This window comes from Lontra canadensis, unplaced genomic scaffold, assembly GCF_010015895.1.
Source record: "Lontra canadensis isolate GAN:19392208 unplaced genomic scaffold, GSC_riverotter_1.0 scaffold78, whole genome shotgun sequence".
Classification (NCBI taxonomy): Eukaryota; Metazoa; Chordata; class Mammalia; order Carnivora; family Mustelidae; genus Lontra; species Lontra canadensis.
The window spans coordinates 6,298,149-6,320,577 of record NW_022631072.1 but is presented as its reverse complement, the minus strand read 5'-3'; the positions used below and the strand labels follow the sequence as shown (position 1 = coordinate 6,320,577).

At 36.5% G+C, this 22,429-nt stretch overlaps 1 protein-coding gene across 4 annotated transcripts in view; it reads left to right on the top strand.

Moving 5' to 3' along the window:
* Positions 1 to 17,282, top strand: part of ATL2 (atlastin GTPase 2) — a 61,162-nt gene extending 43,880 nt beyond the window's left edge. For 3 of the 4 annotated variants that reach the window (XM_032881935.1, XM_032881938.1, XM_032881937.1), the window contains 12 exons: positions 586 to 720; positions 992 to 1,096; positions 4,373 to 4,423; positions 4,723 to 4,779; positions 6,400 to 6,492; positions 8,559 to 8,697; positions 9,470 to 9,597; positions 10,785 to 10,841; positions 12,589 to 12,660; positions 13,305 to 13,736; positions 15,459 to 15,473; positions 15,570 to 16,176. In XM_032881935.1, the coding sequence (XP_032737826.1) occupies positions 586 to 720; positions 992 to 1,096; positions 4,373 to 4,423; positions 4,723 to 4,779; positions 6,400 to 6,492; positions 8,559 to 8,697; positions 9,470 to 9,597; positions 10,785 to 10,841; positions 12,589 to 12,660; positions 13,305 to 13,736; positions 15,459 to 15,473; positions 15,570 to 15,677 (1,392 nt within the window). In that variant the 3' untranslated portion in view covers positions 15,678 to 16,176. Of the gene's footprint in view, positions 1 to 585; positions 721 to 991; positions 1,097 to 4,372; positions 4,424 to 4,722; positions 4,780 to 6,399; positions 6,493 to 8,558; positions 8,698 to 9,469; positions 9,598 to 10,784; positions 10,842 to 12,588; positions 12,661 to 13,304; positions 13,737 to 15,458; positions 15,474 to 15,569 lie in introns of all 4 variants that reach the window. The other variant, XM_032881936.1, reaches the window with a different exon arrangement.
* The last annotated feature ends 5,147 nt before the right edge of the window (positions 17,283 to 22,429 follow it).

Below are 22,429 nucleotides of genomic sequence, written 5' to 3'. Positions count from 1 at the left end.
TTTCTTTTCTTTTCTTTTCTTTTCTTTTCTTTTCTTTTCTTTTCTTTTTTTTTTCTTTTCTTTCTACCAGTTGGATTGTTTGAATCAGGTTCCAAGCAAGTGTTGTGGTTATTTTTAAACTTGATATATTTTAAAGAGAAAATTAAGGCAGTGTGAAAACATTTTAGTATAAGCTATTCTAAGAGAGCAGTGCTTTTCTGACAGCCATTCTTTCTGGAACTTAGTTTTGCTTATATGTATGAGGAGATGTCACAATAGCTGGTATCTACTTTTTATGATTTTTAAACCTAGGAAATCTTCAAAATGGGGAAAAGTGGGTATGACCTCACTTAACCTAGAAAAGTAAAGAGTGAAAAATACGAGATTTGAGAAGGTTCAGTTTGTAGGAGACTACAACTTTAGGACAGAACACCTCAGATGGGACTTGTGATTGCTTTTGTAACTACATGTGTAATGTTATGGTGTATTTTATCTTGATGGACTTACATGCCTCATTTGTAAAATAAAGAATGGGTGATTTCTTACACTTCTCCTTAGTTCTTAATTTTTTGTGTTTTATTTTACATTTATGCTTGACTTTGACAGGATTCCCAAAGTTGGATTGGTGGAAACAATGAACCATTGACTGGCTTTACATGGCGAGGTGGTTGTGAGAGAGAAACAACAGGCATACAAGTTTGGAATGAAGTATTTGTGATCGATAGACCTAATGGAACAAAAGTAAAATACTGTTCATATTTCTTACTGTTTTTTTCTTTAATATTATTTTTTTGAGCTTTTTCATGGTATTAAAGATCAAAACAACACAGAACTATTAATGTCTGATAACTTTAACATAACATATATGGATTATTATGTCAAAATGTGTGAGATATTTAGCTTAGAGTACTTTTCTTAATTATTGATTTTGACACTTATCATTTTAAATTTGGTTTTAATAGTCCCTATTGGTGAGTATTTTACTTAGTGTTTTAAACTTTTAAATTCCTAGGTGGCTGTGCTGCTAATGGATACCCAGGGTGCCTTTGATAGCCAGTCAACTATCAAAGACTGTGCAACGGTGTTCGCTTTGAGCACCATGACTAGCTCTGTCCAGGTGAGACATGAAATGCTGTGGTATGATCAGTTCAGATAATCCTAATACCTTTGCTCTTTCTTAAAATGTTTTTGAAAACAAAACAGATGAACATAGGTCAAGGGGGGTGGGAAGAGAGGGAAGCAAACTGAACTGTAGAAGACTATGGAGAACTGAGGGTTGCTAGAGGGGAGGGGTGGGGGATGGGCTAAATGGGTGATGGAGATTAAGGAGTGCACTTGTTTTGTTGAGCACTCCCTGTTACACATAAGTGAGGAATCACTAAATTTCTGCTCTTGAAGTCAGTATTACACTATATGTTAACTAACTAGAATTTAAGAACTTGGAAAAAAATCCACATTGAAAGAAAAGTTTTTTGATTAAAGGATTAAAATTAGAGTTATTTATATTTCTTATTGGTCATTTATATTCCATGCTTTTTTGGTTCACAGTATGAAATTTCATACTTTGAAATATACTTTCATACTTTGGTGTGGAAGTAATAAACCATATATATATTTTTTCTTCTTAAAGATTTGTTCATTTATTTGAGAAAGAGCGCATGAAAGGGGGGTAGGGGTAGAGGTAGAGACAGAATCTCAAGCAGACTGCACCGAGTGCAGAGCCTGACATGGGGCTCGATCTCACAACCCCGAAATCCATGATCCGAGCCAATGCCAAGAGTTGGAGGCTTAACCCACTGAGCCATCCAAGCACCCCTATGCTTTTTAAAAATTATTTTTAAAGGAAAAGACATTGCATGTTATCTTTAATTGAATTCAGTCATATGGTTCCCAGATATATTAAGGTGTAGAGTATATCTATATCTTTTATGTTTTGGCTAAACCAATAAAGAAAAAAAACTCAAGTAGTTTTCTACTTGGTATGTATGACAACTAATACTTGATTATTTGAACTAATGGTGGTAGAGGTGGAAGAATTAATTCATATTTAACTTAGGAAGTGTATGTGCTGTTTCTGTAATACACTAAGGACTTATAGGAACTGTTTAATTTAGTAAAATCTGTTCTGTTTTCCCTTAACTCTGTGCTTTTAATTGTATTTGGTATTACATCAAGTTCTAGTCTTTTGAAGCTAGTCCTTTTCCTCTCTGTATAATTTAGGCTGACAGACTGAATTAAGCCACCACATGTCATTTTGTATCTTTACTTTCTTTTTCCTGAGATTGTCTGTGGTTGGTGCTCCTCCGGCTAAAGAATACTGAGTGTGATGGTTAGCTCTAACGGGTGATGATGAGCCCAGAAGTATATACATGAATAATAGAAGTATGTGCTCCTCCTGAGATGATGTTCCCTATTGATGGTAGATCATAGGTGAAGCTGTCACAGTGTCTTGGAATTTTTGTATGGCTTTCTGGTCATATCTGGAGTATATGTCCAGTCTATTTAAGTTCCATTTCCTTCCTTCCTCAATTTGAAGTATCTAGCTGTCAGAATGGAAAGCAAATTTTGGATATTACTATGAGATAAAAAAAGAGTACTTTTCAGCTTGACTTCTGTTTTCTTATAGAGTTGGGGAGCTCTGGTACTACTAGTTAAGTGATGCTTTGGGGACCCCTACAGTATCTTTTCTCCTTTTGTTCTGCCATTTTCCTCTGATCTTGCAGGGTGGTGCAGCTGCTTTCCTGAGGCAAGCAGAAGCCAGTTGTTGTGCGTTTCAGATTAGCTGCCTCTGTGGCTTGCCTTAAATTATAATGAGGGAATTCTCTGTCCTGAAATTTGTACCTTGGTGTTCTCTTGTTTATTTATTCAACTTTATGATAGTATAGGAGGCCTGGTTTTGGACAACTACTTAAAGCCACTCTGCCACTTAATAATCTGTAAAATGAGGATTTTTACCCATCTTGCATGTGATGGTTGTGTGGAGGCAGAAATAAGATCTAAATGAGGTAATGGATAAGAAAATACTTTGTAAACCATAAATAATGAAGGTGAAAATTATTTTCATTTTTTTTTCCCCTCAGCTTTGAGTCTACATTTCTCTTCCTTACATACATTATCTGGTTGATAGATCACTTGTCATTTATTCTTTCAACAAATAATTGTTGAACATCTATTAAGTAAAATGCAGTGCGCTAAGTACTAATGATCTAAGATAAACAGATCTTCTCTTTTTGCCATTTGCAACCTGGCCCTGAAAATGAAAGTATCTCGACCTGTTTTCTAAAAGCTAAGGCCCCCGTGGATAAGAATAGGTGGTCATGCTTTCAGATTTTAAGTTTAGCTCTAGTATAATCACCTCAGTCATTAATTACTTTTTAAGTATGATGTTTGGAAATAGTCAGCTATGTCATTTTAGGTGTGCTGTCCTATTTTGGCTGTTTATATTCTTGACATCCAAGTGATTCAGCTAGATTATCACTTACTTGCCATTAGAACAAATTGTTCTATCTTTGGAGTAACCCTGTTTTCTTAAACATAAGTTACTTCACAGCAGAAGTGACATCTGTGGACACCCACTTTTCTCTTGCAGCTGCCTGTTTCACTTTTTAACCTGACTCGGAAGGATTGGACCTCTTCTGCAATTTCAGTCTTTGCTCTGGTTTCCCTTCCTTGACAGCACGTAGACCTTCAGCTCTGGGCTCTGCCCTGGAAAGCCTCCTAAAACATTCTATAGAAAGGGCAAGAGTGCCACCTACTGTTGTTTTTTTCAGCTGTCCTAAAATTTTCAACTTAAGTACTAAGATAGATGAGCCATGTAGACCTGATGGTAGTCACGGCACCCCTCAAATAACTATAAACTATATCTGTCGATCCATCCATCCATTCATCCAAACACACACACACACACACACACACACACACACAATTAATTATACCAGAAAGGAATATATCTTTGTAGAATTATGCCCCTCACATTCGTTAACTTAGAAAAACAATTGTGGAAACAATTTTCACTCAAAATGGTCATGTCATAACATTAAAGAAACTTTGAGAAGGAAAAAAAAAAATCTTACTGCATAATATACTTTAAAAATGTCTCCCGCTTTATCGCTTCTTGGCCTTTTGGCTAAGATCAAGTGTAAAAATGTCTCCCGCTTTCTAGACCACAATGTTACATATTCATAGTTTTTACATAATTTACTATCACTGCTTTCCCCTTAATGTTTTATCCCATTGGAAGAAAGAGAAAATCCTTTTTCTTGTGCCACTAGTTAAGCTAATGACTAAGTGATTAATTTGTGCTGACATATAAAATAATCTTCATTTCTGCAAGTAAAGTTATATGCAGGTGGGTATTAAAAAAATGAATAAAAACACAGTTTTGTTTTAACAGGTATATAATCTGTCTCAGAACATTCAAGAAGATGATCTTCAACACTTGCAAGTATGTATTTCTCAAAGAATGTGTGCCAAAGAATGGAAAATAAAATTCTTACTTAATTGTGACTTTGCATCTAGAAGCCTATTACAGTGTAAGAAAATTCAATATTAATATGGTTTTAAACTGATACAGAACTTCTTAACTAGAAGAAATTTTAAGGTATATCCAGTCTGTTAGAAAATTAAATGCTTGACTTTCAGATGATTTTAAAGGCTCTGTTGTCTATCTGTTCTGACATAGAATGACTTTACAATTCTTTCAGTCTCTTTGGGGGCATTAATTTAAATAACTTGCTTTAATAGTTATTTACAGAGTACGGCAGACTTGCAATGGAGGAAATCTACCAGAAACCATTTCAGGTAAATAAGTATTTTCTTGTTTTTAGAAACTTATATGTAAAAAGCTGCTAGGCCACCTTATCTTTTAAGTCTGAAGATAAGAGGATATTATAACAAACTCATTGTTTAGCAACAGATTCAGTGGAGTTGAAACTAATGCCGTTACCACCTTACTAGTAGTAGGTTAACAGTAGGAAATAGAACAAATGAATATAGCTAGATTGCTAATACTTAGATTGAGAGGTTGATGTTACTCTTAATTAGATGTTATTCAATTCCTAAACTTGAGACAGTCATGCAAATTTCTTTTTTATATGGGGAACTATCACAAAATATTACAGTTTTTTTGTGTGTGTGTCTGTGTGGTATATTACAAGTTGAGGTTAGTCCCGTTATTCTTTATTTGGTTTCATACAGAGAGGTTTCACAATTTATTATATCTCTCCCCTCCTTCTACCCCCTCAATCCCTGTATGTTTTTATTCCTTTTAAATGCCAGGTACAGAATACTAAGTCAGAAATAAACCTGGGTGGAGTTATGTGAGAAGCATATGCTCTGCTTGCTTCTGTGGAGTCCTGTTGTGACAGAGATTTAAATTAAAAAAAAAGCAAAGCTAATTTCAGATAGTTTCTTTGTTGAAGTAAGTGTAATTTATAAGTTGGCATTAGTACTATTTAGTCAGATGTGTTATAGTCTGTGAGAATGACTCCGTCCTGTTTACTTCTCAGTATGTGAAGTCCTTTCTGTGTGACAGCATTGCTGGTGATTCTTAGTGTTGGTGGGTTTATATCGATCCTGCTTCAGTCTTATGTGGCTCAAGTGATCACTTTTTTTAAAAAAATTAACATAATGTATTATTTGTTTCAGGGGTACAGGTCTGCGATTCATCAGTCTTACACAATTTACAGTGCTCGCCACAACACATACCCTCCCCGGTGTCCATCACCCAGCCACCTTACCCTCCTGTCCCCCTTAAGTGATCACTTCTTATGAGATATTGGGCAGGTTATGGCTTTATTTGTATATATGGATGAAATAAACTCTCTTTGTCTTATGTCAGTTTTTCTGAACTGAGTTAATTTTGTCACCCAGGGGACATTTGCCAATGTCTAGAGACATTTTGGTTGTCACAGTTTTGGAGGGAGGTTAATGATACTGGCATTAGTGCCTAGAGGCCAGAAATGCTGTTTATCATCCAGCCATGCACATCTAAAAATTATCTGGTTCAGAATATCAGTAGGGCTGAGATTGAGAAACATCAGCATATATGAGTAAAAATTTTAGTGAAGGGAATCATTTGGTCTAGAAATAGATTATTTGGTCTTTCAGTTATACAACCTTGACTTAAAATTATGATCTGTATGCTTTTGTTCATTTCTTAAAGAAGCTGTATTATTTTCTGTGGTGACTCTTTCTTCATATACCATGTAGTTCTCAGATGGAAGCAGTTGCTTGGTGTAGGGGTGGGAGTGTTACAGGCTTAAGGCCCTTGCTAGAACTGTGAGCAGCATTAACCATTTGGTCATTATAATTTCAGTAAAGGATTATTTAGGGGAGTGCATGATTATTAAATTGTTAAAGTAGTGATTTTTTTTTAATCAAACTTTGTAATAAATGATTTCTACCTTTTTCTCTCTGTAGACATTAATGTTTTTAATTCGGGATTGGAGTTATCCTTATGAACATTCATATGGTTTGGAAGGTGGAAAACAATTCCTTGAAAAGAGATTGCAGGTAAGCCCCCATTTCCTAGTGAAGAGAGCATAAGCACCAAGCCAGATAAAGGAGTGGGCTGTCTGGACTGCTCTTACACTTCCAGTTTCTAAGTGCCGCCACCATAAATTGCATACCCTAAGTTAGCCCAGGTGGCTCCATACAGAATTGATGAGCAGTAAATTGGTATCCTGCCAAAGAGGCTAGTGCCCTTGAATAGAAATTAAGGAACAAGTATTCCTCCTTAGAACCAACTATAAATCAATATTCAAAGGAAAAATGTTTGAAGGAGACTTTTTTGATCTGCTTGCATGTGGGTCTCTTTCTGGCCCAGCTGACCTTCTGAACATGGGACAGACTGACTGGATAATGTAATGTGCGTACATTGAACACAGACAACGTGAGGTTCTTTTCTCCAATAAAAGTGTCTTCTAGAGTGACAGCATATAGAGCTAGTGTCTTCTAGAGTGACAGCATATATAGCTAGAAGAGGGATCTTAAACATCATCTAATTCAGCTTTCTTTTTAAGATAGATAATGTCACTGAACCTAGAAAAGTGACTCGCCTTTGATCTCTTAACTAATTGTTGGTAACTGGGACTAGGACCCAAATACCCAGACTCCTGGCCCATGCAACATGCTACACTAAAGCATTCCTAGAAAATAACCTCACCAGCGTGACCCTTTGTTCCTAAACATACCCTCCTATAGAAGTACTTGCAGAAGCCCGCAGGTCAGTTATACCCATCTACTCCCATACACCAAAGTTATGTGAAAATCCCTTAATTCATTAGTTAGTAGGGTCTTCTCTTTTGGTAAATAAAATTTAGTTTGCCTGTAGGATGATGCATGTAGTTTTTCAACCACATTCAAAAACATAGGGTATAATATAATTTTCTTATGAAAAGAAGATTAAAACCAGTTCTTCATTCTTGGATATTTGAAAGGCATTTCCGGACTCTATTGTCAGAGATAATTTCAGTCATCAGTTTCCTCTGGTTTGTTCAGCAGAAATGAACAAACAGCATATCAGGCATACTCAGAATTATATACTTCAAAGATAAGATTTTATCGTAAGTGATACAGCAAAGTGCTCAAGTCATAAGTGTGCAGCTTGATGAATTTATGCAAATGAACAAAGCCATGTAATAGCACCCAGAAGTACCCTACCTTCATCCACTTGCTCCTAAACCCTTCAATTCTCTCCTGATAGCTAACAGGCTTCGTGTATACTTTTTATGAAAGGAATCACATACACCATGTAGACACTCTTGTGTCTAGCTTCTTGCTCAATATTATGTGTCTGAGATACTGTTGCATGTAGTTTAATTCATTCTCATTGCTATGCCGTATTCTACTGTATGAATAGACAACAGTTTCTTCATTCTGTTCTTGATGGAGATTTAGGTAGTTTCCAGGTTTTGTTGATTATAAATGGTGCATGCTTTTTTAAAATGGTGTTTGAGAAGAGTCTTTGAGAAGGTATGTGAGTTACACTAGGATAAGTAGTTATTAAAAAAAATTTAATAAAGATTTTCTTCCAGAAAATACGTAGCAGTCTCTCTTCCCCAAACACTGATAACTAGCGTAAATCAAAAATAATTATTTGGGGTAAGTACTGAAATCCCAACAAGTTTCAAAGTCCTTTGGACTGCACTGGAGCTTTTTCATTTTGACTGTTACTTTGCTCAGGGGCTGACCTTTTTATGTGTAGGCAAATTAGTACTTTGTTTTTCTTTTTGCCATTATAAGTACTTGAAAGGCAAATTCTTAATTTATTTATGGTTTGTAAACCACAACCACTACTTGTTAGTCTGGTGTTGGATATTACGATTAATTATTATTTGTATTTTTTCATTTCACTCGTTGGGAGCTTACCTGGGGAAAACATCTTTTCTAGTTTTAAGACAAAATGGAGTCTTACCTAAGTGGTCAGAAATAGGTCTTAAGTAAAATTTTTTGTTGTCAAAAAACTCTGATCTGGAGTAGCATCTGAGGTAAGTGTGCACACTTGTGAGTGTGTGTATATTTTCTTTAAAACTTCTTTTTCCTGTTTGCACCTTCACCTTGCTTCTTTCTACCCTCAGGTAAAGCAAAATCAACATGAAGAGCTACAGAATGTAAGGAAGCACATTCACAATTGTTTCTCAAATCTTGGTTGCTTCCTTTTGCCACATCCTGGTCTTAAAGTTGCAACTAATCCTAGTTTTGATGGGAGATTGAAAGGTGGGAATTCCCATTCTTGCTAAAATCAAAACTTAAATTTTAGAGGCTGAGAATTTAAAAAAAAAAAAAAAGTACATGGTTCCTTAAATTTTCCGTTTTTTTACTGGAAAACATTTTGATGTATTGTTAAGGAGGTGATTTTAATGCTCTGCGTGGTCTGTCTAGCTTTCCATTGATTTGTCCCAGACATCTAGTGTATGGATTAGCATATTTTATTATTATGTGGTTTATTGCTCAGCACTGTTGTTCTAAAAATTGCAAAGACTGAGAGCATTTCAGTATTTCATCTGTTTGCAGTCTGTAAAATGTTTACCAGTATATCATATTCATGTAATCAGATTTAAATTTCTGTTTTAGGGATGATAGTTTTTTGAGTATGTTTTAGGATTGGAGCGTGATGGCAAAAGGCTGGAGGAATAATGAAAGTTTTACAGGATAGCTGGAAAAACAAACTCTAGTATTAAAATTTAGTACAATTTCATGAATTGTTTGCCTTTTGAAAAGGAGATGGAATTTATTTTGGTAGTCCACTATTTCTTATTTGAGATTAAAGAATTATTGGGGTGTGAGGAAAATGGAGTAGCAGAATGTATTTTTTTCCTATGAGATATGATGTCTTTGGATGAGATTTTCTAAATGAATCTACTTAAGTAATAGATACTGTATATTTTCATTTCATGAAACAGAATTTTATGTAAACTCGTACCGATAGGGACTCCTTTAATCCTTCTTTTTTTGACTAACATGTTGACTTTTATCTCATGTCTGCTAGATATTGATGAAGACTTTAAACGAGAGCTTCGAAATCTGGTTCCATTGCTGCTTGCCCCTGAGAATTTGGTAGAAAAAGAGATAAGTGGATCTAAAGTCACTTGTAGAGATCTTGTAGAATACTTTAAGGTAGGAAAACTCCCACTAAATGACTTTGTCTCATTTAGAAATACAGCTGACTTAAAACTCATATGTATGTTCATATATGTATTTATCTTTATAAAGCAAAAAAGGGAAATTTATAGTTTGTTTTTCTGCTTTGAATTGGCTGTATCACGTTTTAAGGATATTTAAAATTACAGCAGGCAACTTGTATCTCCTAGCGATTTTGTTTGTGGAATTATCCTACTTTTTCTCCAGCTCTGATACAGAGAGAAGAAGATCATTCACCATAAAATTGTAATATCCCTTTATCATTTGTGAATGATGATAGATATTGGGAGTACAATTCTGTATCTTGAGTTCTCATAAAAGCCTTCTCTCTTGAGTTCTTGAGGATTTGATAAGAGCAGTTGAAAGTACAAAACTGGTTTTTGAGTTCAAGTAAGTTATACATAGATTTTTTTTTTTCTTTCTCTATGCTCTTCTCTGGTCATCATTGCTTGCTTACCAGAGCAAGACCATTGTCAGCGTTCTTATTCATAGTAGTTACAGAGAGGTGGAAGGGAACTATTGACATGAGAGTGTGTTTTTGTTAATTTATTGGACAGTTGATGGTAACTTTCATACTGGTTTTCTTAAGTTATGAATTAATTTAGAGGCAGTAAAAAGTTGAGATGAACAATTCCTATTATGAACTATTCAAAAACTTCATCATCTTACTTTTAAAGCATTAATTGGGTAATTTTTCTTCTTGAACTGAATAACTTGGTCAAAGTGAAACACTGAGTAAAAATGTTTTCTAATAATTAAAACAATGCAGGAGAGGAGAATTACGGATTTCTTTTCATAAGGTAGATGGCATTGTATATATAACTTCTAACTATGAGACAACTTGAATGTTAAAATTACATTTAGAAACATAGGATATAATTTAGCAATTTTTTTGCAACATTTTTTTATTAACATAAAATGTATTATTTTAGGGTGCTGCAACATGTGTTTTTTATAATGTTGAGAATAGGGTTAACTGTGGAAATGAGAGTATATGATTTTTAAGTCTTCATTTTCCTTTTATTTATATTTTTCAATTTATTTTTGTATTTAGGATCTTTTCCCTTGACTTTTCAAAGTATGAATTATTTTTATATTTAATGGTTTTCCTTCTGTAGAGCCAGTTTGTTTACCCTGCCAACATAATGTCTTTTGTATTTTAGGCTTACATTAAAATTTATCAAGGAGAGGAACTTCCACATCCAAAGTCCATGCTTCAGGTAGTGTGTGTGTTGTACATAAATTTATTAATGAAGGAGAAAAGTCTTTGGTTTAGAAATAAATGCTGGAAATGGCATCATGCTTCTTTGCATGCAGATAAATTTCAAATATTTAAGGCAATACACGTCTTGGGTCCTGAAGTTTTTATATGATTGCAGACCTTGCACACACACAGGCCATCAGAAATAAGAGTTTTCAGTATCTTCTCAGTTGCTGGAAGAATGTAGAAAAATTTCTTTTGCAGGAGATGGCTAAAAATGGGCCTGTCTAAACCAAATTTATTCTGTTTTTGGAGTCTTTGACAATGAATGTTTGAAATAAGGCTTATTTTTCTTCTTGATATTAATGATTTAGAGCTGCTTCTAGTGCATATAGGTTTTTTTCCTCCCTCCTTTTTAAAAGGTGTCTTTTGGAGGCTCCTGGGTGACTCAGTTGGTTAAGCATCTGCCTTCAGCTCATGTTGTGATCCTGGGGTGCTGGGATTGAGCCCCATATGGGCTCCAGCCTCACATGGGCTCCCTGCTTAGTGAGGAGCCTGCCTTTCCCACTCTCCCTACTGCTCCCCCTGCTTGTGTGCACATGTGTGCGCTCTCTCTCTCTTTCTCTCTCTGTGTCAAATAAGTAAGTAAATCTTTTTTTTTTAAAGGTGTTCTTTTGGGACAGTGTTATTTTAACCTAGTTAAATTTATTTATTTATTTTTAAAGAATTTATTTATTTACTTGACAGAGAGAACAAGAGAGCACAAGCAAGGGGAGTGGCAGAGGGAGAGGGAGAAGCAGGCTCCTCGCTGAGCAGGGAGGCAGATGTGAGACTTGATCCTAGACCCTGGGATCATGACCTGAGCTGAAGGCAGATGCTTAACTGACTAAGCCACCCAGGCACCCCAACCTAGTTCATTTTTTGAAAAAAGATAAAACAGCTTAATTTAAGAAATCAAGAATAATTAGTGTTATATTCATGTCGATCTGTTCTTAGTAAATTTTATACCAGTGTGTTCATACTGTTAACGTTTCACCCAAATTTATGTTTAATTTTTTTCAGATATATATTTAGTTCCTATTTTTAAAGATTGGCCATTTTGGGTAATTTCTCATTTTTATAGTAGATTAAACAGTATTTTCTTCTAAAGGTCCTGCAGTAAGCAGTTTTGTGGATTTAAAAAGTCCTTGTGTAATACTGATATGAGAGGTCAAGCTTATCAGTAATTCTTGGTTTTATACATCTGGAGGCTTGACAAATTTAAGGTTGTGTCTATTTCTCTATTACTTACTGAGCATGTGTGTTGTTTGTTACAAACTCTTCTTTTTTTTTTTTCTTTAAAGATTCATTTTTTCTAGAGAGAGCACAAGTGAGAGGGGCAGGGAGAGGGAGAGAGAATCCCAGACTCTGCGCAGAGCCAGAGCCCAGTGTGGGCCTCCATCTCATGACCCTCACTGAGATCGTAATCTGAGCTGAAACCAAGAGTCAGACACCTAACCAGCTGAGCCACCCAGACGCCCCTGCATACCCATTTTAATAAACCTAAGTGAAACAAATAGACCTATTTGAAGTCCTGTTAGGAGCAATTGGTTTATCTTTTATACTTGTGTTCCCTTCCATTGGAAAGGAAAACTGGAAGTTGATAATGTTTTCTCTGGTTCATTTTTAGGCTTGTTCATTGTATATAATTTATTGTGTTAATCAAAATTTATAGAGCCTTTGAGTATCTTTTGCATAAAATTGGCACTTTTTTTTTTTTTTTTAAGGCAACAGCTGAAGCTAATAATCTTGCTGCGGTAGCAGGAGCAAGAGAGATCTATTGCAAAAGTATGGAGCAGGTTTGTAACCAACATTTAATTTTGACACTAGACTGAGATAGAGGATTTTTACTTTTAAAATAATTGAGCTAATTTGTGTTCCTTATGCATTGTCACGTTACATCATTCACTGATTCCCCTTTTATCATCTCTGCTGGAAATAAACTAAGAAAATAATTCACATGGTTAGAGTGCAGGGTACAGGTGGCAATTTATTACATAAATCGTACAAAATAGTTTTGACACATGATTCAGAGCACTCTTATTAGTAGCTTCTCATGTAATATTAGTTTAAGGCCAATAGCATCTTCTGTGCTAACCTTGCTAACTTGAAATTAAAGTACCTTTTTTCTGTGTTCTCTTTTACCCGCTCTCTGCCAGCAGTCTTTCTGTATTCTCATGGTTTGTTGGTGGGTCAAGTGAAGTCAGCTCCGGATGGCAGTGTAATTGGTTTTGTCTTTACTGGTATTAGTCATACTTGGCTTATTTTGCCTGAGTCAGTTAAACATACAAGAAATAAATGTGTGCGGTATTATGAAAAAGTTTAAAACTAAACTATGTAGGTGGCTTGACTTTTGAGACTAAAAACTGTGAGCAGCGAGCTTCTCTCATGTGTGAATTATTTCTAGCCTGTAATGTGTCCTTCTGTAATCCTGTCTGGACAGGTATGTGGTGGGGACAAGCCTTATATTGCACCTTCAGATCTGGAGCGAAAACACCTGGATCTCAAGGAAGTGGCGATTAAACAGTTTCGTTCAGTGAAGAAAATGGGTGGAGATGAATTCTGCCATCGTTATCAGGACCAGCTTGAAGCTGAAATTGAAGAAACCTATGCAAATTTTATAAAGCACAATGATGGCAAAAATATCTTCTATGCTGCTCGTACTCCTGCCACACTGTTTGCAGTCATGTTTGCTATGTATATAATCTCAGGACTGACTGGCTTCATTGGCCTAAACTCTATAGCCGTCTTGTGTAACCTTATCATGGGGTTAGCACTGACATCTCTTTGTACTTGGGCATATGTAAAATACTCTGGGGAGTTCAGAGAAATTGGAACAATGATTGATCAGATTGCTGAAACACTATGGGAACAGGTTGGTATCTATCTTTTGGTTTTTCAGTGACTAATATCATCCCGTGACACTTTCCCACCCTTCTCCTGCAGTATTTGCACACCTACTTTTCCTTTACATGAGGAATGTCAAAAGGATGTTTTCTGTTTTGTTTGGTTGTATAATCTGAATATAAAGTATGAACTGGAGAATTTTTTTCTTCAAGTCATAATTATAGTGTGCTTTGATTGGCTGAAATCTGTAATATCCTTTGGGTAGATTCTTAGTCATAGGCCTGATGATGCCAGACCATGGGCAGGGCCAGAGTATCTAAGGGTTATTTTCTTAGAGAAAAGAAAATACAGTCAGTATAAGGAAAAGAAATTTGGAAGTGTAGTGCTTTAGGAAAGCAAAAGAAGTTTTGTAGTAATACTGGCAAGAAGAAATACATGCTTAATACTTGAGGAAAAATAGTGGATGGCATTGAGGTGTTTGTTGCCTTCCACGAAAATACTGATTTACTGATGCACAAGTAACAATCCTATAGGGATTTCTTTTACCAAAGGAATTTGATGTCTCTACTATGGAAACACTAATGAACAAAAAGCAAAGTGCCACAAAGAGAACCGGCTTCTCTCTCTCTCTTTTTTTAAGATTTTATTTCTTTATTTGACAGAGATCACAAGTAGGCAGAGAGGCAGGCAGAGAGAGAGAGAGAGAGAGAGAGAGGAGGAAGCAGGCTCTCCGCTGAGCACAGAACCCGATGTGCGACTTGATCCCAGGGCCCTGAGATCATGACCTGAGCCAAAGGCAGAGGCTTCCACCCACTGAGCTGCCCAGGCACCCAACCAGCTTCTCTTAATCATAATCTTTTACCTCAGCCAGAATTCCAGTCCTAGTCTTTTACCTCAAACTCCGAGAATTCATTCGGGCCTAACAAGAATCTACTAAGGAAAGCCATGTTGTATATTGGCCAACTGTATGATGGAATTGCCTGTGTTCAGAAAATTCCATTCAGGGATGTCATTAAAATGATCTTTGTGAAATACTTGAGCATCATGTCAAGGATCAGGATGAAAGCTGCAGATATTTTGATGGACAGTATAATAGGCATTTTCAGATATCATTTCTGGGCAAGTGCAGTATCGGGCTTATTTGAAGATCTAGGATATGCAGGTTCATGTTGGTTTTGGCTTTAAATTTAAAGACTGAAGAAGAAAATCATTTTTTGAGGAAGGTTGATTGGGTATTGACTTTTCTTATAATAATGTCATTATTATAAAGTGACCCACTATATTAATTTGGATTTTGTATTTATTCTTCAGAGAAATGCTCGATTTATTTGGATCTGATTTGGAAGCTTGTGTTTGGATATTTGTTAACTTTAACCCTTTATCTCAAAAAATCTCTCTCTTCATATCCCTTTGATACCTTCTGCTAGAAGATGGATTAAAAGCTATCAACAACCTCACTTTTTAAAAAAATTACCTACTTTAAAATTTTTAACCATTACTGATTTTCTGCAGCATGAATTTTAATCATTGTACAGTGTCTTATTTTGAAAACCAGTCCTTCTCCTATATAACATTGATTCTAGGACTTTGGAGGTTCCATTATTACAAAACAATTAAATAGAAGAATCTAAAGTGTGTAAAATTATTTTTAGTGTAGTTAAGGTAAGTTCATCACTAGTCAGAGAAGATCTGTGCTGTGTCAACAAACCTTGCCTAAATTTTCTTGCATTTCTCTTTTCTTTTGCTTCAGAGGAGTCCCAGGAAGGTGAGAAACCCACAAAGTCTCAGATTCTTGTAGTCTTAAACTCTTTAACTTCAGGCACTCTCAGTCATTGTCCTAACGAATCACTCCATGTTTTAGGTGTTTTCCAAACTGTTTGAAGTTACTAGACGTCGAATGGTCCATCGTGCTCTTTCATCAGCACAGCGACAGAGACTGTCATCCAACAATAACAAGAAGAAAAATTAGACAGTATTTTTAACTTTTTTCTCTATCTGAAGTGTTCCCACTTATACATGTAGGACAATAAGCAGGACCGTCTGGGCCGGTCTGCATAAATGCTGTATACTTACCAGATTTGATGCTGCATATAGGGTATGGAATTGCACATCCGTCTCCTAGGAATTGTAAATGGTTTGATTAGGAGGAAAGTAGTTTGTGTTGCATTATCAAATGTCTAACTGCATTATTTGTAGCATCATAACTTTTTTTGGGAGAAGCATCTTTTTATTTCCCACATTCCTGGTTATTTTCGTCATTGCTTTGAATTGAATTTTTATATCTATTTTTATATGTAACTCTTTTTTTACCTCATGTTTTTATTTGTTTTGCACATTTCTCATACCACAGGTATTGAAGCCCCTGGGTGATAATTTGATGGAGGAAAACATAAGGCAGTCTGTAACAAACTCTATCAAAGCAGGCCTGACTGACCAGGTGTCTCATCATGCCAGATTAAAGACAGACTGACAGTTCATCTCCTCATGGACTCCACTCTCCCTTTTTTTCATGCTTGCTGTACAATGAGAACTCAAATAAAAATAAACCAAAGTTTACAATCAACTGTAGAAGTAGTTTAGTATAACTGGCTTCACAGATGGCTGCCACAGAGTGTGAAAATTGTTTGTTGGTTTTAAGCATTCTGTTCTTGGCTCCTAAGACACGGAGATTGGCTGAGGAGCGTTAGTTTATCATGCACATTTGTGCCATGTTTCTTTTATTTTTTTTCTTCCTTTTAATCTAATGTTAGTGAAATTTGTCTTGTGTAAAAGGATATTTCAGGGAAATATTTTAAGAAATCTATTTAGAGTCTAACACCAGTATCCCATTGAAATTTTAATTTTAGTGAAGTTATGAATCACTGTATCAAGAATCAGATCAGAATGACAATGAAGCCTTTCTTGAGCCACTACATTAAAAGTATATATTGCTTTATTGCCTTCAATACCAGTATTACATAAGTGCATGTATCAGAAATTTCACAGAAATTACATGACAACTCTTGTAGCTAAGAAAGTGATTCTGAGGTGTACATTTGTCTTGCCTTTTTAAATTTATAAACCTGCCCTAAAAGGAGATGCATATCTGGGAAACTGAACTGTCTTTATGCAGTTTAGCCTTCATGTACATAAAATATGCCATTAATTTTATTGGGGGAGAAATTCCATCCAAAAATGTTGCCTACAGCTATGAGTTAAGAGTGTCTGTACAGTGTGTAGCTTTTATTTTCTAAAATCACAGATAGGGCATGTATATGAATTATAAATATATAAATACGATTTTGTATTAAAAGTTTTGTAGTTTATGGCAAAATCTGGTTCTGTGGTAGGCTAAGTACAGTCCCTGTGAAGGAATGTTTGTGGCTCATGTCAGTGTGTGAATGCATAGACAATTTGAAGTTTTTGATATATTTGTGATATTTATCTTCCTTGAGCACTGCAATCTCACCCCCACCCCCAAGGGAATTCAGTGGGAATGTTTATCGTGACTTTGTCCTCTGTTGCATTTTAAAGTTATTTCCTGTAATTTATTTTCAGTACATAATTAAAAATTTGTTGTATATATAAAATGAAACTTGTGATTCTTTTTTAAGGAATCCTTGAAGTATGTATTCCATTACATAAACCATGTTTGTTCATACTGAAAAGAGCATGAGCAGGAAACACCCAAGTGAGCTCTAAGGTATTGTACCCAAAGCTAAGCTTGTAAAAATTATTTTTCTTTGTCTGTCTCTGTTAGGGAAAACTTGTGATTAGCCTAGGTATAGCTGGGGATTTAATTTCTTTTGTCCCACTCTGTCTTTCCTTTTCTTTTTCTTTCTTTCTTCTTCTTCTTTTTTTTTTTTTTTTTTGGTGGTATATGTAAGGCTAACATTTTTGCAATATTTTTGTAGCCTTCTTTATAAACACCTATTATTAAAGCACCTAGTTTGGTTTTTAAGTGAAGAAAATTCAGATGTTGAGTTGCATGCCTGAAGCTCTAAATTTACTTCGGTTGGTATAATCTCCTCCCCTCCTCCTTTCAAATCCTGTTTTTATATGGATTGTATTTGTTTCCATCTGTATTAAATTGCTACCAACTCATCTGTTCTTAAAACATAAAGAATCCACTTGAAAGGTCTTTTTATTTCTTCTAACACCCTGTTTTATGAATGCTGTGGACTGTTTTTATGAATGAAACAATAAAAAGTTTGTTGTATAATAGCAGTTCTTCTGCAGTTAAAAACACAGAGCTTACCTTTTTTAAAAAACAAAAGAGTTGTGAAATCTCGACCATGGATTTGTTAGTATTTCTTGTTGGAGAATGTGTTTTCTGCAAAGGAGATAAAATTCTATAAAGAATTCTGAGATAAAACATTTGGGTTTCAGCTGGAAGACTCTGAAAGTAATGGTTAAGTAAAAAGCAATAAAAGGGATTAAAGACATACTTAAAACTGTTGACTGATGTAACTTTGGTGTTAGTATATTCTCTGTGGAACAATTTTGTAGTAACCCATATAATAATTGAAGGTTTTGTTTCTTTAATATGGAAGGTTTTTAAAAGAAATACTTAATGACAAGTGATTTATCTTCCTAATTAAGACACAAATAATTTACTTTTATGGAAGGGACAATCATTCACAACCCTGCTACTGAGTTTGTCATATATATATATATGAAATTTATTTTGAGAGGGAGTGAGTGAGTACATGAGCAGGTTGGGGGGTGGAGGTGGAAGATGGGGGAGAGGGAGAGTCCCAAGCAGGCTCTGTACCCAGTGAGACAATGTGGAGCTTGATCTGACGACCCCAAGATCATGACCTCAACTGAAGTCAAGAGTGGGACACTTGGGTACCTGGGTGGCTCAGTCAGTTAAGCATCTGCCTTCGGCTCAGGTCATGATCTCGGGGTTCTGGGATGGACCCCGCATCAGGCTCCCCAAGCAGGGAGCCTGCTTCTCCCTCTCCCTCCCTCGCCGCTCGTGTTCACTCTTGCTAATCTTTTTTTAAAATATTTTTTTAAATCTTAAAAAAAAATGTGGGATACTTAATCAACTTAGCCACCCAGGCACTCCTGTCATGTATTTCTCATGAAGACAGCTAGTCCTCACTTCACTGAACTTACTCTAATTGTAGAATTGAAGAGCAGTATTTCACTTGTGAGGGTTTTATTTTATTTTATTTTCTAACTTGGACTTGGACTTCCAGAATTGGACAGACTAGTGGCTTCATCCTTGCTAAAGGTGTAAGTGCTGTTGATGTTAGTTATGTTGTTTCATTATTTGGGATTTTAAAAAGTTTGGTCTTAACTTGGTTAAGAACCTACTAAAAATATATACCACAAAATTTCAGTAAACAGTGTGGCTGTTGCTGTTAGTGGTGCACTATATAAATACTCAAAGTGGCCTTTCACAAAGTCTTTGTAAGCACTTGCTTAGTCTTTTAACTAACTAGGGAATTGGCTTTTTGATTAGCTGCTTATCTGCTAGTGGAGGTTGCTTGGGTCTCTTCTCAACACTGTTAGCCTTTATTGGTGGTTGAATTCCCAAACTTCGATCAGAATCAGCCTGTGCACTTGATTTCCCTTTCTTGTCATAGTTGTGGGATGATGATAAAAAACCCGCCTGTAGAGCGGTGGGTTGTGCCTCTGGCAGCCATCTTCTCATGGCAAGTGTTTACTGATCTCTCAGGGTTTGCTCACCAAATGACTTTCTTGGATTCAGTTTGGAGCTTCAGTCACGGAACTTAACTTTGGGGAATCTTCAATAGGCCTCCTGGGCAAACAAAGCTGAATTAGGGCTTTTCCACAGAGAACGGTTGCTACTTTCTCTACGCAAGGCTTAGATCCTAGGGATTTCTCCTTCACATTTGGGGTTTGCTGGAGTTTAGGTTGAGGAATTGATCAACCCTTGACATCCTTCTGTGCAGTGCAACTCCTGTTTGCTCTTTTAGATTCATGACTTTCTGGGCTCTTTGGAGCCAAAGCTTGCAGTTGACCAGGTCAGAAGTGCCTCAAGGTATGTACAGAAAGGTTGAGAAGAGGGGATCGCAGCCTTTGTATAGCCCAGGAAAGCGCTTCCACTTAATGTTGGAACTTTCCATACAACAGCCCTGTGAGGTTGGTAGGAAAGCACGTGATGAAAGAAAGCATCAGGTGAATCTCAGACTTGCAAACGAGGACGCTACTACACACCTGGGGGTTTCAGTCAGTATGAAGTTTTAGACACAAATAAGTAACCTTCCTACTCAAGATGAAAGCTCTTTTTTTTTTTTTTAAGATTTTATTTATTTGACAGAGATCACAGGTAGGCAGAGAGGCAGGTAGAGAGAGAGGAGGAAGCAGGCTCCCCACTGAGCAGAGGGCCTGATGCGGGGGCTCGATCCCAGGACCCTGGGATCATGACCTGAGCCGAAGGCAGAGGCTTTAACCCACTGAGCCACCCAGGCGCCCCAAAAGCTCTGTCTTGATGGCGTTCTATAAAGCACCAAAAGGTGAAGGAAACACGGTTTTATTAATACAGAAACAAGGTGAAAATCACCCATTATATTACTCATACGAAACAAGAAGTGAAGTTGTCCTGTTCTTTGGTGCACCTCAGTGGTAACCATTATTTGGTGTGCTGTTGAAATGACTCCTGAGCTTACTGACACGTCTATGTGTGCATAAAACATACTCCTGATTTTTATTTTATACAAAAACAATTACCCTGTAATTTTTTCCCTCCATGTAATGGAATTTTCCTAGGTTACTCAGTAATTCTTCATGTGATTGCATTGATTCTTCTGAGGGTAGATGGGGTATTGAGAAGAGAACATTAGACCTTGGATTGCTGCTAATAGTTTTTATTATTTTTTCTGAGTTTTCCCCTATCCCAGGATTGGTGAGAGAGTCAGATAATAAAATGTGAAGGGTGTTTGGGAAGCAGGAATAGAAAATGTGCGCTCTTAATCTTTCTTGTTTTATTTTATTATTATTATTTTTTACATTTTTAAAAAAGATTTTATTTATTTGACAGAGATTACAAGTAGGCAGAGAGGCAGGCAGAGAGAGAATGGGAAGCAGGCTCCCTGCCAGCAGGGAGCCCGATGCAGGGCTTGATCCAAGGACCCCGAGACCCCGACCCGAGCTGAAGGCAGAGGCCTAACCCACTGAGCCACCCAGGTGCCCCTAATCTTTCTTGTTTTAATGCTCCATGTACTGCCTTTATTTGGCCAGTAGTCTGGTAAATGACTTCTGGAAGCTTGTCCATTGCTAAGGTGGGTGGGATGAGGACTGTTTGAGCATTAGTTTAGACTTTCTAGTCACAAAATGTGAAGACTACCTAAAAACTTGGAAGCATACTTACATTTTAATTTCAGGAAAAGGAGATGGACCTTAGAGTTAAAACTGAGTTTTGGTCCCAGCGCCACCCCTTCGTGTTTTGTGAATTTGAGTAAACGCTATGTGACAGCTTAGCCTCCACTGCTTCATTTATAAAATGGAGAGAATACATCTATACCTCTGTCTCTCTGGGGAAAAAAAAGGCATTATTTTACATGTTTGCAAATAGAACACTTAACTGGTTTAGAAGACAGCTGGATTCTCATATCAGCTTCCACATTCGTATGTTGCAATATGTTGTTTTGGTTGAAGTATACGAAGAAAATCTGGCCTCACATAGTTATGTAGTTGGAAAAGGAGGATCTTCCCAGAATGCCAGAAGCCTACTGGGGACTCCTAGGATTACATTTTAAGAACCACTGCCCTAGAGTAAGAAATTCCGTTGGTAGGCATGTTAAACAGTGCCCCTGTATGAATTTGAAAGGATGAGGTGTACTTACTGTCTTTTGTTTTATTTCCAATTTTGGGATAATTTTTCTTCCTTTTTTTAAAAAAAAAGATTTTATTTATTTATTTGACAGACAGAGATCACAAGTAGGCAGAGAAGCAGGCCGGGCGGGTGGGGGGCGGGGGGAGCAGGCTCCCCGATGAGCAGAGAGCCCGATGCGGGGCTTGATCCCAGAACCCTGAGATCATGACCCGAGTTGAAGGCAGAGGCTTAACCCACTGAGCCACCCAGGCACTCCTGGGATAATTTTTCTTAATACTTAAAAGCCCATGTCATGTTCCTGTCATCAGAAACAAAGATTGCACCAGATAGATAAAATTCTCCTTGGCAATAGTAGGAATTGGGACTGATTATAAACCCATTCCTTTAAAATAACCCCCCTACATTCTATCAATGTAAACTGTGTGCAAGAAATTTTCAAAATACAAAAAAAAATCACCATTAGTACTTGGAACTTGTGAGAGATTAAGACTGATAACCTTTCTTAAAGGCCTTCCAGTTTTGTTACCTCTTTGTGTGTAAAAGTCAGTCTCTTTTGATTGGATACGCTGCTATATACATAATGCTTTTTTTGAAACTGCATTTTCTGTTTAATATATCCTGAATCTTTTATCATGACAGTAAATCGTATTCCAAGTTTTTTCAATGGCTACATTTTATTTTGTTACTCTTTTACATTGACACTTTCACATTCCATAACGTTGCATTTTTGACATTTTCATTTTTGCTGTGTTAATAATACAGCAGGGATGACCTTGTACCTGCATCTTAGGCACCTCTCTTAATAACCAGGAGATTGGAACAAACTCCTGGGGGTAAAATCACTGCCTTCTGGGAGTCTCGGAACAACTTCTGGCTTCTCTAACAGTACTTGAGAATATTGTCCTGCCACCAGTGCTTCTAGAACCGACACC